The sequence below is a fragment of the Siniperca chuatsi genome, linkage group LG3, assembly GCF_020085105.1.
Source record: "Siniperca chuatsi isolate FFG_IHB_CAS linkage group LG3, ASM2008510v1, whole genome shotgun sequence".
NCBI classification, from domain to species: domain Eukaryota; kingdom Metazoa; phylum Chordata; class Actinopteri; order Centrarchiformes; family Sinipercidae; genus Siniperca; species Siniperca chuatsi.
Window position 1 is genome coordinate 120,001 of NC_058044.1, and position 16,486 is coordinate 136,486.

General features: G+C 49.5%; 1 protein-coding gene across 1 annotated transcript in view; it reads right to left on the bottom strand.

Moving 5' to 3' along the window:
• LOC122872843 (son of sevenless homolog 1-like) overlaps window positions 1-16,479 on the bottom strand; it is a 73,364-nt gene extending 56,885 nt beyond the window's left edge. The window contains 2 exon segments of the mRNA XM_044188853.1: window positions 4,898-5,023; window positions 15,595-16,479. Of these exon segments, the coding sequence (XP_044044788.1) occupies window positions 4,898-5,023; window positions 15,595-15,681 (213 nt within the window). The 5' untranslated portion in view covers window positions 15,682-16,479.
• Window positions 16,480-16,486: the final 7 nt, after the last annotated feature.

The window sequence follows — 16,486 nt, forward strand, 5'->3', positions numbered from 1 at the left end:
TGTGGCTCGCCAGCACTGATGAAGTGGATCGATAAGTAACAGGTGATATGAAGTGATAAGTATAACGCCATTTAATTTCTACTTTCACCATCCGCGGACGCATGGGCCAGAGGTTACGTACAGGTGCGCGCATTCTCCCGTCAGGTTTGTTTTAAAGATCACAATGAGACCCCTCATGATCTGATCTGATCATCTGGACTCTGGTCTAAACATCTGGACTGCTGAGCACCCGCATACACAACGTCTCCATCTGTGTCCAGGTGTTCTCTGCAGCCAATCGGGCTGTAACACCGGAGCCAGAACCAGACACACCTGCAGGTCAGGTGACCAGCTCTGATTGGTTAAGTGCAGGTGTTTGTCTCAGTGTGATCAACTGACTCCACATGTCACTTAACAGGAACACAGCACACACACACGATCTGAGCCTGAGGAGCAGTGAGGGGTCAGAGGTCAGAGGTCAGAGGTCGGGGGTCAGAGGTCTAAACTACAGGTGACTGTCTAAACTGCAGGTGACTGAACTACAGGTGGCTGTTTAAACTACAGGTGACTGTCACCTTAAACTACAGGTGACTGTCACCTTAAACTACAGGTGACTGTCACCTTAAACTACAGGTGGCTGTCACCTTAAACTGCAGGTGACTGTCACCTTAAACTGCAGGTGGCTTTTTAAACTACAGGTGACTGTCACCTTAAACTACAGGTGGCTTTTTAAACTACAGGTGACTGTCACCTTAAACTACAGGTGGCTTTTTAAACTACAGGTGACTGTCACCTTAAACTACAGGTGACTGTCACCTTAAACTACAGGTGACTGTCACCTTAAACTACAGGTGGCTTTTTAAACTACAGGTGACTGTCACCTTAAACTACAGGTGGCTTTTTAAACTACAGGTGGCTTTTTAAACTACAGGTGGCTTTTTAAACTACAGGTGGCTGTCACCTTAAACTACAGGTGACTGTCACCTTAAACTACAGGTGACTGTCACCTTAAACTACAGGTGGCTTTTTAAACTACAGGTGACTGTCACCTTAAACTACAGGTGACTGGTCACTTTTAAAACTACAGGTGGCTTTTTAAACTACAGGTGGCTGTCACCTTAAACTACAGGTGACTGTCACCTTAAACTACAGGTGACTGTCACCTTAAACTACAGGTGACTGTCACCTTAAACTACAGGTGACTGAACTACAGGTGACTGTCACCTTAAACTACAGGTGACTGTTTAAACTACAGGTGACTGTCACCTTAAACTACAGGTGACTGTCTAAACTACAGGTGGCTATTTAAACTACAGGTGACTGTCACCTTAAACTACAGGTGACTGTCTAAACTACAGGTGACTGTCTAAACTACAGGTGACTGTTTAAACTACAGGTGACTGTTTAAATTACAGGTGACTGTCACCTTAAACTACAGGTGACTGTCTAAACTACAGGTGACTGTCTAAACTACAGGTGACTGTCACCTTAAATTACAGGTGACTGTCTAAACTACAGGTGACTGTTTAAATTACAGGTGACTGTCTAAACTACAGGTGACTGTCTAAACTACAGGTGACTGAACTACAGGTGACTGTCTAAACTACAGGTGACTGTTTAAACTACAGGTGACTCTCACCTTAAACTACAGGTGACTGTTTAAACTACAGGTGACTGTTTAAATTACAGGTGACTGTCTAAACTACAGGTGACTGAACTACAGGTGACTGTTTAAACTACAGGTGACTGTTTAAACTACAGGTGACTCTCACCTTAAACTACAGGTGACTGTTTAAACTACAGGTGACTGTTTAAACTACAGGTGACTGTTTAAATTACAGGTGACTGTCTAAACTACAGGTGACTGTTTAAACTACAGGTGACTGTTTAAACTACAGGTGACTGTCTAAACTACAGGTGACTCTCACCTTAAACTACAGGTGACTGTCTAAACTACAGGTGACTGTCTAAACTACAGGTGGCTATTTAAACTACAGGTGACTCTCACCTTAAACTACAGGTGACTGTTTAAACTACAGGTGACTGTCTAAACTACAGGTGACTGTTTAAACTACAGGTGACTGTCACCTTAAACTACAGGTGACTCTCACCTTAAACTACAGGTGACTGTCACCTTAAACTACAGGTGACTCTCACCTTAAACTACAGGTGACTCTCACCTTAAACTACAGGTGACTCTCACCTTAAACTAGAGGTGACTGTTTAAACTACAGGTGACTGTCTAAACTACAGGTGACTGTCTAAACTACAGGTGACTGTCACCTTAAACTACAGGTGACTGTTTAAACTACAGGTGACTGTCTAAACTACAGGTGACTGTCTAAATTACAGGTGACTGTCACCTTAAACTACAGGTGACTGTTTAAATTACAGGTGACTGTCACCTTAAACTACAGGTGACTGTTTAAACTACAGGTGACTGTTTAAACTACAGGTGACTGTTCAAACTACAGGTGACTGTCCGCGCCTGATCCGGACTGAATTCGAACAAAGCAGAGTTACGTTTTTCTCGTGTTTAAATCAAACGAAACACGGACTGGCACACGTCCAAACGTTAAAACCCATTTTGTTATCTTGACTCACATCCCGAGTAAAAACAGGCACGTGGGCGTAACCTTCTGTGACTGAGCGCTTCTGCACATGTGCAGAACGGATCGGGCGCGGACAGTGACATCTGCCTTAAAAACAACTTTATTTAAACAAACTGTTTGAAACGAACAAAACTGATGTGTTGGATGTTTCTGTGACAGTCTGTCTATTGATCGGTGAACAGGCGGATCACATTTTATTTATATCAACAGAACTTTATTTATAAATCACGTAGAAACAAGCTGAGAGAAGCAGTTCAAAGTGCTGATATGGCGTTTTCACAACACGTCATATCTGAACAACAAACATTTTATTAAAGGAAAGTTGAAAACAGTAAATTATTTTCAGTGATTTACGGACAACGAAAAAGACAAAAAACATTTTACATGTAAACGAGTATTATTTCTTACGTTTTTCTGCTGTATTTGTGTTTATAAACTGTGAAACTATATTTTACAACCTTGACCTGTTCTATGATAATTTGTAAAGTGATTATCACAAAATATCATGATTGGTTTCCAGTGCAGTGAGTCTGCGGGACCCACAGGGGTCATTTCAGTGGGTCCCCAATAAAATTACTGTTTTTTGACAAATTGTCGTGTTAAACTCGTGTTTAGGGTTTCATTAGGATTTTACCGATACTGCTACTCTATCGGCTCTTTTTCATTACTAAATAGTTGCTTTTTAAAAAATGTATTCTTTAAAAAAGAATACATTCAGAACAGGATTAGCATTTAATATTTTAAATATAACTAAATGTTGTTTCTAGAGCAGCAGCGTCACGATATAAACTCAGTAATATCTCAGTGGAACATCTGAAATGTAAAATAAATCACATTCCTGAAGTTTAGAAAGACCTGAGACCTCAGTCGGTGTCAGTCCGTCCTCCTGTCCTCTGTCCTCCTGCCTCCGCTGCCGCTGGGACTCTGCAGGTAAGTTACCTGGCGGAGGGGGGAGGGGCTGCTTCGTCTCAGCCAGCAGGACGTTTACAAGAATTTGCCAAATTGTAAGCTTCGGGGCAAACTACGATGAACAGTCCGACTACAGGCAGACGGCTTTCGTTTGAGCTTTATTTGAACAATTCGCCGTTAGCCGAGCTAGCTCGCTGTGCTGGTGTGATCATAGCGCCTGTGGATCGGACTGCGGACTTCTACATGTTTATGCTTGTTGAACAGGTGTATTGATAAAGTATTGGCTTTTTAATCACGAAGGTTTTATTGCACTCACTCACAGTAACGAGCGTAGTCGTCGTCAACTGAAGTAATCTCCTCCTCCTCTCTGCATTTCACTGACTCAGTGTGTGTGCGTGGGTGTGCGTGTGTGCGTGTGTGTGCGTGTGGGTGCGTGTGGGTGCGTGGGTGTGCGTGCGTGTGTGTGCGTGGGTGTGCGTGCGTGTGTGTGCGTTATCAGGATGAAAACAGGGAGCGTCGACAGTGAGGTCACTGCGTCCTTTCAGATGTGAATGCAGGACGTGCGGGAGACGCAGGACGTGCGGGAGACGCAGGACGTGCGGGAGACGCAGGACGTGCGGGAGACGCAGGACGTGCGGGAGACGCAGGACGCAGCTAGCAACATGGCGTCTGTCATTTCTCTGGCAGCTTTGACGTAAAGTGACAAACTGAGAAGTGATTCAGAATAAAATGGCAGCGTAACTGTATCAGGACAGTTTAACAGCTGCTAATAAACACAGACAGAAACACGTTTCATCTTTACTGACTGAAAGGACACGAGATGTGCTGAACACGTTTAACTCGGACCAGGTCCGCAGACCGGCCTGAGATCCTCGGGTTAGTGACCATAGGTGTAGTCCTGCCGGAGCGGCGCTTTTTCACCAAGTGAAGAAACAGAATAATCGCAGTTTGCATAATCCGGTTGAAATTCATGCTCCGGTACTTTAACAAACAGCACTACACCTCTGTTAATGACCTCAACTGGATTACAACATTTAGGATGTTCTGTCTTTTTTATTAATTATTCATTTTCATTATTTAAATTATTTTGAAATTTCTTTGCAGTGCTGCAATAAGATGAAAATAAAGTGTTGAAACTAACCCTAACAATTTTTGAAAGCGATCTTTGCCACTGACGGGCTGCGAAGTGTCTGACGTTATGGAGACGCTCCTACGGAGGTGGACCGTTTTCTTAAAGAGTAAGATCCTTTTTGTTTAACCAGAAACAGCCATTTCATCGCTCTCCTCAAAGCCACCAGACTCCACTGACAAATACAGTAATTTTACCTCAGGTCCAACACGTCCTGCTCTGACATCTGCCACATTTAAAATAGTGTGTGTTACTGTGTGTGTGTTACCTCCACATCCTGTACAGTGCGTGGTTGAGCCTGACACAGCATGCTGAGCAGCAGCAGGATCAGCTCCTCGATGTACTGCAGCGCCTCCTGCTGGGACACCAGGTTAGGATGCACCTGGTTCAGTACCTGCAACACACACAGAACAACTTTTCACCTGCTGCTCTTCGTTTTGTTACACCAGCCAATCATCACACACTACCGGTCAGTTTGTGTCCGAGGCTGCCAAACATCACAATCTACATTCAACTTGTCTTCAGCCACCATCACCAAGAACAACATGAGGAGCTGCCAGAGGACAGGTGAGACAGGTGAGACCACCTGTTGGTAACATATACATCATGTTATAAATCTATGAACTTTAGCATTTTATACTAACAGGAAGTGACACGATATGTGCAATGTCACGCGTCCATCAAACCGATCCGGATACGTCCGTTAGTACACTTCCACGGCTGGGTGCACTGTGTACTTACTTGCGTAGTGTGTGAATTTCGACAGGTAGCGTTGTCTCAAATCAAGCATGGCCGTTGTGCACTTACCGGAAATGACGATCGCAACATTTGACTGCTTCTTCAACTTTTTAATGGCGAGTTGCAACCGGACAGAGCATTACCGCCAGCATTTGCCCGTGATTGTTGCCAAAATATCTGCCGTATCTACTGTTTCAGAACTGAAGAAAAATGAACGGGATTTTCACCGCAGCAGCTTCCTCGCCCCCCATTTTCACAAGTTTGGTGGTCCCTCCCCTTCGAAGCCAAGATGGCGACCATTGAGGGTGAGAAGTGTCCAGCGTTCCACAATTAAACTGAGACAGTTGTGGGGACACCACACAGCGCACTGCATTTTGCCATAATTGTCAGTGTGAACGCACTTATGCACTCAAAATACTGTAATACAATAGAGTGAGTACGAAAGAAGGCGAACTGAGACCGAACGTTAAACAGGAAGCTAAATATCGTTATGTTTTGGGTTTCAGAGATCTCTCTGTTTCACCTCCATCCACAGTTTATTTTAATATTTTCCAGCTGGGAGCAGCTCCTCCATTTCCTGTGTGCTGCAGTGCATTGTGGGAGAATAGTGTCATCAACAGCACACTCAAAAGACTCTCTGTCTCTGAGAGCTTTGTTAACGATGTTTAACCTGAAACAGCTGTGTTTCTTCCACAACACAGTTTCTAACTGCAGCTGAACACACACACACACATCTACAACGTAAAGACCTCACACACCTGTACAGGTGTTTTCAGTCCTTCTGGCTGATTAAAGCTCTGCTCGTAGTCTGATGATGTCACCAAAGCCAATCAAATGGTGATAAATGAAGATAAATAATCAATATTATATTTTTATAACACCATTGTATGAACTGGAGCCCCACCGATTCATCAGTCGCCGATATGATCCGCTGATGTTGGCCTATCGCATTTATGAAGGGTCATGTGACTCTGACACGCCTCCCGATGAAGCGTCATGTGACTCTTGACACGCCTCAGACTGACGAAGCGTCATGTGACTCTGACACGCCTCCCGATGAAGCGTCATGTGACTCTGACACGCCTCAGACTGACGAAGCGTCATGTGACTCTGACACGCCTCCCGATGAAGCGTCATGTGACTCTTGACACGCCTCAGACTGACGAAGCGTCATGTGACTCTGACACGCCTCCCGATGAAGCGTCATGTGACACTGACACGCCTCAGACTGACGAAGCGTCATGTGACTCTGACACGCCTCCTGATGAAGTGTCATGTGACTCTGACACGCCTCCTGATGAAGCGTCATGTGACTCTGACACGCCTCCTGACGAAGCGTCATGTGACTCTGACACGCCTCCTGATGAAGTGTCATGTGACTCTGACACGCCTCCTGATGAAGCGTCATGTGACTCTGACACGCCTCCTGACGAAGCGTCATGTGACTCTGACACGCCTCCGATGAAGCGCCATGTGACTCTGACACGCCTCAGACTGACGCGCCATGTGACTCTGACACGCCTCCTGACGAAGCGTCATGTGACTCTGACACGCCTCCCGATGAAGCGTCATGTGACTCTGACACGCCTCAGACTGACGAAGCGTCATGTGACTGACACGCCTCCTGATGAAGTGTCATGTGACTCTGACACGCCTCCTGACGAAGCGTCATGTGACTCTGACACGCCTCCTGATGAAGCGTCATGTGACTCTGACACGCCTCAGACTGATGAAGGGTCATGTGACTCTGACACACCTCAGACTGATGAAGCGTCATGTGACTCTGACACGCCTCAGACTGATGAAGCGTCATGTGACTCTGACACGCCTCAGACTGATGAAGGGTCATGTGACTCTGACACGCCTCCCGATGAAGCGTCATGTGATTCTGACACGCCTCCTGATGAACTCATGTGACTCTGACACGCCTCCTGATGAAGGGTCATGTGACTCTGACACGCCTCCTGATGAAGTCATGTGACTCTGACACGCCTCAGACTGATGAAGGGTCATGTGACTCTGACACGCCTCCTGATGAAGCGTCATGTGACTCTGACACGCCTCCTGATGAAGTGTCATGTGACTCTGACACGCCTCCTGACGAAGCGTCATGTGACTCTGACACGCCTCCCGATGAAGCGTCATGTGACTCTGACACGCCTCCCGATGAAGCGTCATGTGACTCTGACACGCCTCCTGATGAAGTCATGTGACTCTGACACACCTCCTGATGAAGTCATGTGACTCTGACACGCCTCAGACTGATGAAGCGTCATGTGACTCTGACACGCCTCAGACTGATGAAGGGTCATGTGACTCTGTAGCTGCTGCAGGTGAAATTAGTTCAACAGATCAAGTGAAAAGGAGAGGATATGTTCGTGTGTTGAAACTTGGTTCTGCTAAAAACAATAAAACATCAGTTCACGTCAACACAGAGTGAAAACACTATCACCAGCGATTAGACTGATCCGCTGGTACAGTGAGAAACAGAAAACGGTGACCACCGTGCAGGTGAACTGATGTTCTGAGATATTACAGTCTCCATCAACCAAGCTGTGACATCATCATCGTGTGACGCTGTGATGTCATTCACACAAAAAATGCAGACAAATATTAATAAATCTGACAGCGTTCAGCTCAGTCTGCCAAGAAACAAACATGTGGGAATAAACTTCAGTCCCTCTTTAAACACCAGCAGCTGACTTTACTACAACACACACTCCTGTCTGTGTCTCTGTCTGTGTCTGTCTGTGTCTCTGTCTGTGTCTCTGTCTGTGTCTGTCTGTGTCTCTGTCTGTCTGTCTGTGTGTCTGTCTGTGTCTGTCTGTGTCTGTGTCTCTGTCTGTGTGTCTGTGTCTCTGTGTGTGTCTGTGTCTCTGTCTGTCTGTCTGTCTCTGTCTGTGTCTCTGTGTGTCTGTCTGTCTGTGTCTCTGTCTGTGTCTGTGTCTGTGTGTCTGTCTGTCTGTGTCTCTGTCTGTGTCTCTGTGTGTCTGTGTCTCTGTGTGTCTGTCTGTGTGTCTGTCTCTCTGTCTCTGTGTCTGTCTGTCTGTGTCTCTGTCTGTGTGTCTGTGTCTGTCTGTGTCTCTGACTGTCTCTCTGTCTGTCTCTCTGTCTCTGTCTGTGTCTGTCTCTCTGTCTGTGTCTGTCTGTCTGTGTCTCTGTCTGTGTCTCTGTCTGTGTCTCTGCCTGTCTGTGTCTCTGTCTGTCTGTGTCTCTGACTGTCTGTGTCTCTGACTGTCTCTCTGTCTGTCTCTCTGTCTGTGTCTCTGCCTGTGTCTCTGTCTGTCTGTGTCTCTGTCTGTCTGTCTGTCTGTGTCTCTGTCTGTGTCTGTGTGTGTGTCTGTGTCTCTGTCTGTGTGTGTGTCTGTGTCTCTGTCTGTCTGTGTCTCTGTCTGTGTGTGTGTCTGTGTCTGTGTCTCTGTGTGTCTGTGTGTGTGTGTGTGTGTGTGTGTGTGTGTCTGTGTCTCTGTCTGTCTCTCTGTGTGTCTGTCTGTCTGTGTCTGTCTCTCTGTCTGTGTCTGTCTGTCTGTGTCTCTGTCTGTGTCTCTGTCTGTGTGTCTGTGTCTCTGTGTGTCTGTCTGTCTGTGTCTGTTTCTCTGTCTCTCTGTCTCTGCTGTGTCTGTCTGTCTGTGTCTGTCTGTCTGTCTGTCTCTGTCTGTGTCTCTGTGTCTCTGTCTGTGTCTCTGTGTGTCTGTCTGTCTGTGTCTCTGTATGTGTCTCTGTGTCTCTGTGTGTCTGTCTGTCTGTGTCTGTGTCTCTGTGTGTCTGTCTGTGTGTCTGTCTCTCTGTGTCTGTCTGTGTCTGTCTGTGTCTGTCTGTGTCTCTGTCTGTCTGTGTCTGTCTCTCTGTCTCTCTGTCTCTGTCTGTGTCTGTCTCTCTGTCTGTGACTGTGTCTCTGTCTGTCTGTCTCTGCCTGTCTGTGTCTCTGTCTCTGTCTGTCTGTGTCTCTGACTGTCTCTCTGTCTGTCTCTCTGTCTGTGTCTCTGTCTGTCTGTGTCTCTGTGTCTGCCTGTGTCTCTGTCTGTCTGTGTCTCTGTCTCTGTCTGTCTGTCTCTCTGTCTCTGTCTGTGTCTCTGTCTGTGTGTGTGTCTGTGTCTCTGTCTGTGTCTCTGTCTGTGTCTGTGTGTGTGTCTGTGTGTGTGTCTGTGTCTCTGTCTGTGTCTCTGTCTGTGTGTGTGTCTGTGTGTCTGTGTCTCTGTGTGTCTCTGTGTGTCTGTGTGTGTGTGTGTGTGTGTGTGTGTGTGTGTGTCTGTGTCTCTGTCTGTGTCTCTGTGTGTCTGTCTGTCTGTGTCTGTCTCTCTCTCTCTGTCTGTGTCTGTCTCTCTGTCTGTGTCTGTCTGTCTGTGTGTCTGTCTGTCTGTGTGTCTGTCTCTCTGTCTCTGTCTGTGTCTGTCTGTGTCTGTCTGTGTCTGTGTCTCTGTGTCTGTCTCTCTGTCTCTGTCTCTCTGTCTCTGTCTGTGTCTGTCTCTCTGTCTGTGACTGTGTCTCTGTCTGTCTGTCTCTGCCTGTCTGTGTCTCTGTCTGTCTCTCTGTCTGTGACTGTGTCTCTGTCTGTCTGTCTCTGCCTGTCTGTGTCTCTGTCTCTGTCTGTCTGTGTCTCTGACTGTCTCTCTGTCTGTCTCTCTGTCTGTGTCTCTGTCTGTCTGTGTCTCTGTGTCTGCCTGTGTCTCTGTCTGTCTGTGTCTCTGTCTCTGTCTGTCTGTCTCTCTGTCTGTGTCTGTGTCTCTGTCTGTGTGTGTGTCTGTGTCTCTGTCTGTGTCTCTGTCTGTGTCTGTGTGTGTGTCTGTGTGTGTGTCTGTGTCTCTGTCTGTGTCTCTGTCTGTGTGTGTGTCTGTGTGTCTGTGTCTCTGTGTGTCTCTGTGTGTCTGTGTGTGTGTGTGTGTGTGTGTGTGTGTCTGTGTCTCTGTCTCTGTGTCTCTGTGTGTCTGTCTGTCTGTGTCTGTCTCTCTCTCTCTGTCTGTGTCTGTCTGTGTCTCTCTCTGTCTGTCTGTCTGTGTCTGTCTCTCTGTCTCTCTGTCTCTGTCTGTGTCTGTCTCTCTGTCTGTGTCTCTCTCTCTGTCTCTGTCTCTGTCTGTCTGTCTGTGTCTCTGTGTCTCTGTGTGTCTGTCTGTCTGTGTCTGTCTCTCTGTCTCTGTCTGTGTCTGTCTCTCTGTCTGTGTCTGTGTCTGTCTCTCTGTCTGTGTCTGTCTGTCTGTGTCTGTCTGTGTCTCTGTCTGTCTGTCTGTGTCTCTGTCTGTCTGTGTCTCTGACTGTGTCTCTGTCTGTGTGTCTGTGTCTCTGTGTCTCTGTGTGTCTGTCTGTCTGTGTCTGTCTCTCTGTCTCTGTCTGTGTCTGTCTCTCTGTCTGTGTCTGTGTCTGTCTCTCTGTCTGTGTCTGTCTGTCTGTGTCTGTCTGTGTCTCTGTCTGTCTGTCTGTGTCTCTGTCTGTCTGTGTCTCTGACTGTCTCTCTGTCTGTCTGTGTCTCTGTCTGTGCCTGTCTGTGTCTGCCTGTGTCTCTGTCTGTCTGTGTCTGTGTCTCTGTCTGTGTGTGTGTCTGTGTCTCTGTCTGTCTCTCTGTCTGTGTCTGTGTCTGTCTCTGTGTCTCTGTCTGTGTGTGTGTCTGTGTCTCTGTCTGTGTCTCTGTCTGTGTCTGTGTGTGTGTCTGTGTGTGTGTCTGTGTGTGTGTCTGTGTCTCTGTCTGTGTGTGTGTCTGTGTGTCTGTGTCTCTGTGTGTCTCTGTGTGTCTGTGTGTGTGTGTGTGTGTGTGTCTGTGTCTCTGTCTGTGTCTCTGTGTGTCTGTCTGTCTGTGTCTGTCTCTCTCTCTCTGTCTGTGTCTGTCTCTCTGTCTGTGTCTGTCTGTCTGTGTGTCTGTCTGTGTGTCTGTCTCTCTGTCTCTGTCTGTGTCTGTCTGTGTCTGTCTGTGTCTGTGTCTCTGTGTCTGTCTCTCTGTCTCTGTCTCTCTGTCTCTGTCTGTGTCTGTCTCTCTGTCTGTGACTGTGTCTCTGTCTGTCTGTCTCTGCCTGTCTGTGTCTCTGTCTGTCTCTCTGTCTGTGACTGTGTCTCTGTCTGTCTGTCTCTGCCTGTCTGTGTCTCTGTCTCTGTCTGTCTGTGTCTCTGACTGTCTCTCTGTCTGTCTCTCTGTCTGTGTCTCTGTCTGTCTGTGTCTCTGTGTCTGTCTGTGTCTCTGTCTCTGTCTGTCTGTCTCTCTGTCTGTGTCTGTGTCTCTGTCTGTGTGTGTGTCTGTGTCTCTGTCTGTGTCTCTGTCTGTGTCTGTGTGTGTGTCTGTGTGTGTGTCTGTGTCTCTGTCTGTGTCTCTGTCTGTGTGTGTGTCTGTGTGTCTGTGTCTCTGTGTGTCTGTGTGTGTGTGTGTGTGTGTGTGTGTGTGTGTGTCTGTGTCTCTGTCTGTGTCTCTGTGTGTCTGTCTGTCTGTGTCTGTCTCTCTCTCTCTGTCTGTGTCTGTCTGTGTCTCTGTCTGTCTGTCTGTCTGTGTCTGTCTCTCTGTCTCTGTCTGTGTCTGTCTCTCTGTCTGTGTCTCTGTCTGTGTCTCTGTCTGTGTGTCTGTGTCTCTGTCTGTGTCTCTGTGTGTGTCTGTCTGTCTGTGTCTGTCTCTCTGTCTGTGTCTGTGTCTGTCTCTCTGTCTGTCTCTGTCTGTGTGTGTCTCTGTCTGTCTGTCTGTGTCTCTGTCTGTCTGTGTCTCTGACTGTCTCTCTGTCTGTCTGTGTCTCTGTCTGTGCCTGTCTGTGTCTGCCTGTGTCTCTGTCTGTCTGTGTCTGTGTCTCTGTCTGTGTGTGTGTCTGTGTCTCTGTCTGTCTCTCTGTCTGTGTCTGTGTCTGTCTCTGTGTCTCTGTCTGTGTGTGTGTCTGTGTCTCTGTGTTTCTGTCTGTGTCTGTGTCTCTGTGTCTGTCTCTCTGTCTCTGTCTCTCTGTCTCTGTCTGTGTCTGTCTCTCTGTCTGTGACTGTGTCTCTGTCTGTCTGTCTCTGCCTGTCTGTGTCTCTGTCTGTCTCTCTGTCTGTGACTGTGTCTCTGTCTGTCTGTCTCTGCCTGTCTGTGTCTCTGTCTCTGTCTGTCTGTGTCTCTGACTGTCTCTCTGTCTGTCTCTCTGTCTGTGTCTCTGTCTGTCTGTGTCTCTGTGTCTGTCTGTGTCTCTGTCTCTCTGTCTGTCTGTCTCTGTCTGTGTCTCTGTCTGTGTCTGTGTCTCTGTGTCTGTGTGTGTGTCTGTGTCTCTGTCTGTGTCTCTGTCTGTGTCTGTGTGTGTGTCTGTGTGTGTGTCTGTGTCTCTGTCTGTGTCTCTGTCTGTGTGTGTGTCTGTGTGTCTGTGTCTCTGTGTGTCTGTGTGTGTGTGTGTGTGTGTGTGTGTGTGTGTGTGTGTGTCTCTGTCTGTGTCTCTGTGTGTCTGTCTGTCTGTGTCTGTCTCTCTCTCTCTGTCTGTGTCTGTCTGTGTCTCTGTCTGTCTGTCTGTCTGTGTCTGTCTCTCTGTCTCTGTCTGTGTCTGTCTCTCTGTCTGTGTCTCTGTCTGTGTCTCTGTCTGTGTGTCTGTGTCTCTGTCTGTGTCTCTGTGTGTCTGTCTGTCTGTGTCTGTCTCTCTGTCTGTGTCTGTGTCTGTCTCTCTGTCTGTGTCTGTCTGTGTCTCTGTCTGTCTGTCTGTGTCTCTGTCTGTCTGTGTCTCTGACTGTCTCTCTGTCTGTCTGTGTCTCTGTCTGTGCCTGTCTGTGTCTGCCTGTGTCTCTGTCTGTCTGTGTCTGTGTCTCTGTCTGTGTGTGTGTCTGTGTCTCTGTCTGTCTCTCTGTCTGTGTCTGTGTCTGTCTCTGTGTCTCTGTCTGTGTGTGTGTCTGTGTCTCTGTGTTTCTGTCTGTGTCTCTGTCTGTCTGTCTGTCTCTCTGTCTCTGTCTGTGTGTGTGTCTGTGTCTCTGTCTGTCTGTCTGTGTCTGTGTCTCTGTGTCAGGAGGACAGCAGGAGGACAGGATCCACAATAATCAGGAGGGCAGGAAGAGGACAGAAGGAGGACAGGAGGAGGTCAGGATCCACAGTAATCAGGAGGACAGGAGGAGGTCAGGAGGAGGACAGCAGGAGGACAGGAGGAGGACAGCAGGAGGACAGCAGGAGGACAGGATCCACAGTAATCAGGAGGACAGGAGGAGGACAGCAGGAGGTCAGGAGGAGGACAGGAGGAGGACAGCAGGAGGACAGGAAGAGGTCAGGAGGAGGACAGGAGGAGGACAGCAGGAGGACAGGAGGAGGACAGCAGGAGGACAGGAGGAGGACAGGATCCACAGTAATCAGGAGGACAGGAGGAGGTCAGGAGGAGGACAGCAGGAGGACAGGAGGAGGACAGCAGGAGGACAGTAGGAGGACAGGAGGAGGTCAGGATCCACAGTAATCAGGAGGACAGGAGGACGACAGGAGGAGGACAGGAGGAGGACAGCAGGAGGACAGGATCCACAGTAATCAGGAGGACAGCAGGAGGACAGCAGGAGGTCAGCAGGAGGACAGGAGGACAGCAGGAGGACAGCAGGAGGACAGGATCCATAGTAATCAGGAGGACAGCAGGAGGACAGGAGGAGGACAGCAGGAGGACAGGATCCATAGTAATCAGGAGGACAGCAGGAGGACAGCAGGAGGTCAGGAGGAGGACAGCAGGAGGACAGGATCCACAGTAATCAGGAGGACAGGAGGACGACAGGAGGAGGACAGCAGGAGGACAGGATCCACAGTAATCAGGAGGACAGCAGGAGGACAGCAGGAGGTCAGAAGGAGGACAGGAGGACAGCAGGAGGACAGCAGGAGGACAGCAGGAGGACAGGATCCACAGTAATCAGGAGGACAGGAGGACGACAGGAGGAGGACAGCAGGAGGACAGGATCCATAGTAATCAGGAGGACAGCAGGAGGACAGGAGGAGGACAGCAGGAGGACAGCAGGAGGACAGGATCCACAGTAATCAGGAGGACAGCCGGAGGACAGCAGGAGGACAGGAGGAGGACAGGAGGAGGACAGCAGGAGGACAGGATCCACAGTAATCAGGAGGACAGCCGGAGGACAGCAGGAGGACAGGAGGAGGACAGGATCCACAGTAATCAGGAGGACAGGAGGAGGACAGGATCCACAGTAATCAGGAGGACAGGAGGAGGACAGCAGGAGGACAGGAGGAGGACAGGATCCACAGTAATCAGGAGGACAGGAGGAGGACAGCAGGAGGTCAGGAGGAGGACAGGAGGAGGTCAGGAGGAGGACAGGATCCACAGTAATCAGGAGGACAGGAGGAGGACAGCAGGAGGTCAGGAGGAGGACAGCAGGAGGTCAGGAGGAGGACAGGATCCACAGTAATCAGGAGGACAGGAGGAGGACAGCAGGAGGACAGGATCCACAGTAATCAGGAGGACAGCCGGAGGACAGCAGGAGGACAGCAGGAGGACAGGAGGAGGACAGGATCCACAGTAATCAGGAGGACAGGAGGAGGACAGCAGGAGGACAGGAGGACAGCAGGAGGACAGCAGGAGGACAGGAGGACAGCAGGAGGACAGGAGGAGGACAGCAGGAGGACAGCAGGAGGACAGCAGGAGGACAGGAGGACAGCAGGAGGACAGCAGGAGGACAGGAGGACAGCAGGAGGACAGCAGGAGGTCAGGAGGACAGCAGGAGGACAGGAGGAGGAGGACAGCAGGAGGACAGGAGGAGGTCATTGTCTCCGTTAGCATACGCGCTGCCACAGCTGGGCTGCGGTTCAGTAGGGGTCTATAAGCTACTGGAGGCCCAAATGTCCCTCAGGATCAATTAAGTTTCTATCTGATCTGCAAGTTATCGCCTTGATTGATCGTTGGCCTACAGCCCGAGGCGACATCTTCAAATGTCTTTTGTCCAAAACCCCAAAATGATGAATTTACTGTCACATAAGACAAACAGCAAATCCTCAAAACTGAGGAGGAACTAGAGCTCTGGAGCCCTGATCCAGGACCTGGATCAGGACCAGGACCCTCAGACTGTGAGGGTTACCCGGTTACCTGATCCAGGACCTGAATCAGGGTCTGTCTGAGTCTTCAGAGTCCACCGAGACAGAAAGAACGGTGAGATGCAGGAAGCAGAATCCTGAAACCAGACAAACAGCATGACCTTCTGGTTTGGAGACCAGGACTTGAGGGGGGGAACAGCTGCCAGACAGTCTGTCCCGCATGGATCCGACCAGCCTGCGGGCGCTTCGGCGTGATGTTCATGCGTGTGTGCGTGCGTGCGTGTGCGTGTGCGTGTGTTTACCTTTTCCAGTGACGGCACCAGCAGGCCTCTCCATTTCGGTGCGTTCTCCTCGTTGAAGAAGTCGTACTGCAGCTGGGCCGCCTGCATGGCTGCTGCTGCCGCGGGCTGTGGGCGCCGCAGCGGGACCGACACGCACGGGTCACCGGTTTACATGAACGCCGAGAGCCTGAGTCCAGCGGGGAGGGTGAAGCTGTGAGAGCACCCAGCGGGGGCAGGCCGTTCCTCCAGAACAGCTGCTGTCACTGCGACCATCCTCGGCCGCTACACGGAGAGCTGGCTGCGGCCAGATGTTGCACGGCTAACTGTTAGCTCCGCGGCTAGCAGCTAACTGTTGGGTGTTGTTCTGTTTACCGGGATGATAGCATGATGCCCGTTAACCGTTCCATACCGACAGCACCGGGACACTCAGTGACAGGCAGACAGCTAGCTAACGCTGCTGAGCTGGCTGGTTAATGTTAGCCTGTTAGCATGTAGCCTGTCTGGCTAATGTTAGCAGCCTGCGGATGGATCCATCAGCAGCTGGTTGGTTTAATGAGATGACAGATTACCAGCTGCTCGTTAACGTTAGTCTGTGTGTGTGTGTGTGCGCGCGGACAGACTGTGAGGGCTACCCGGTTATCGGTGTGAATCAGCGGGCTGTGCGGTGCTCTCCGCTCCGCTGCGCTGCTAACATTCTAACCGAACACACCGACTCTGCGGCGGGGCGGCTCCGTCAGTTTGACCCCACTCCTCCACTATGTGTCCGCTCCTCTGGCTCTGTCCCCCGGACTCTCTCAGATAGCAGCTCCGGCCCCGGCCTCCTGACAGGCGGACAGTTACCGAGCTAACGGCCGGTCACAGTGAACGGCTGTCGGTTGTTGTGACTCCGGTGTGCGGTACAGTGGACTGTGGA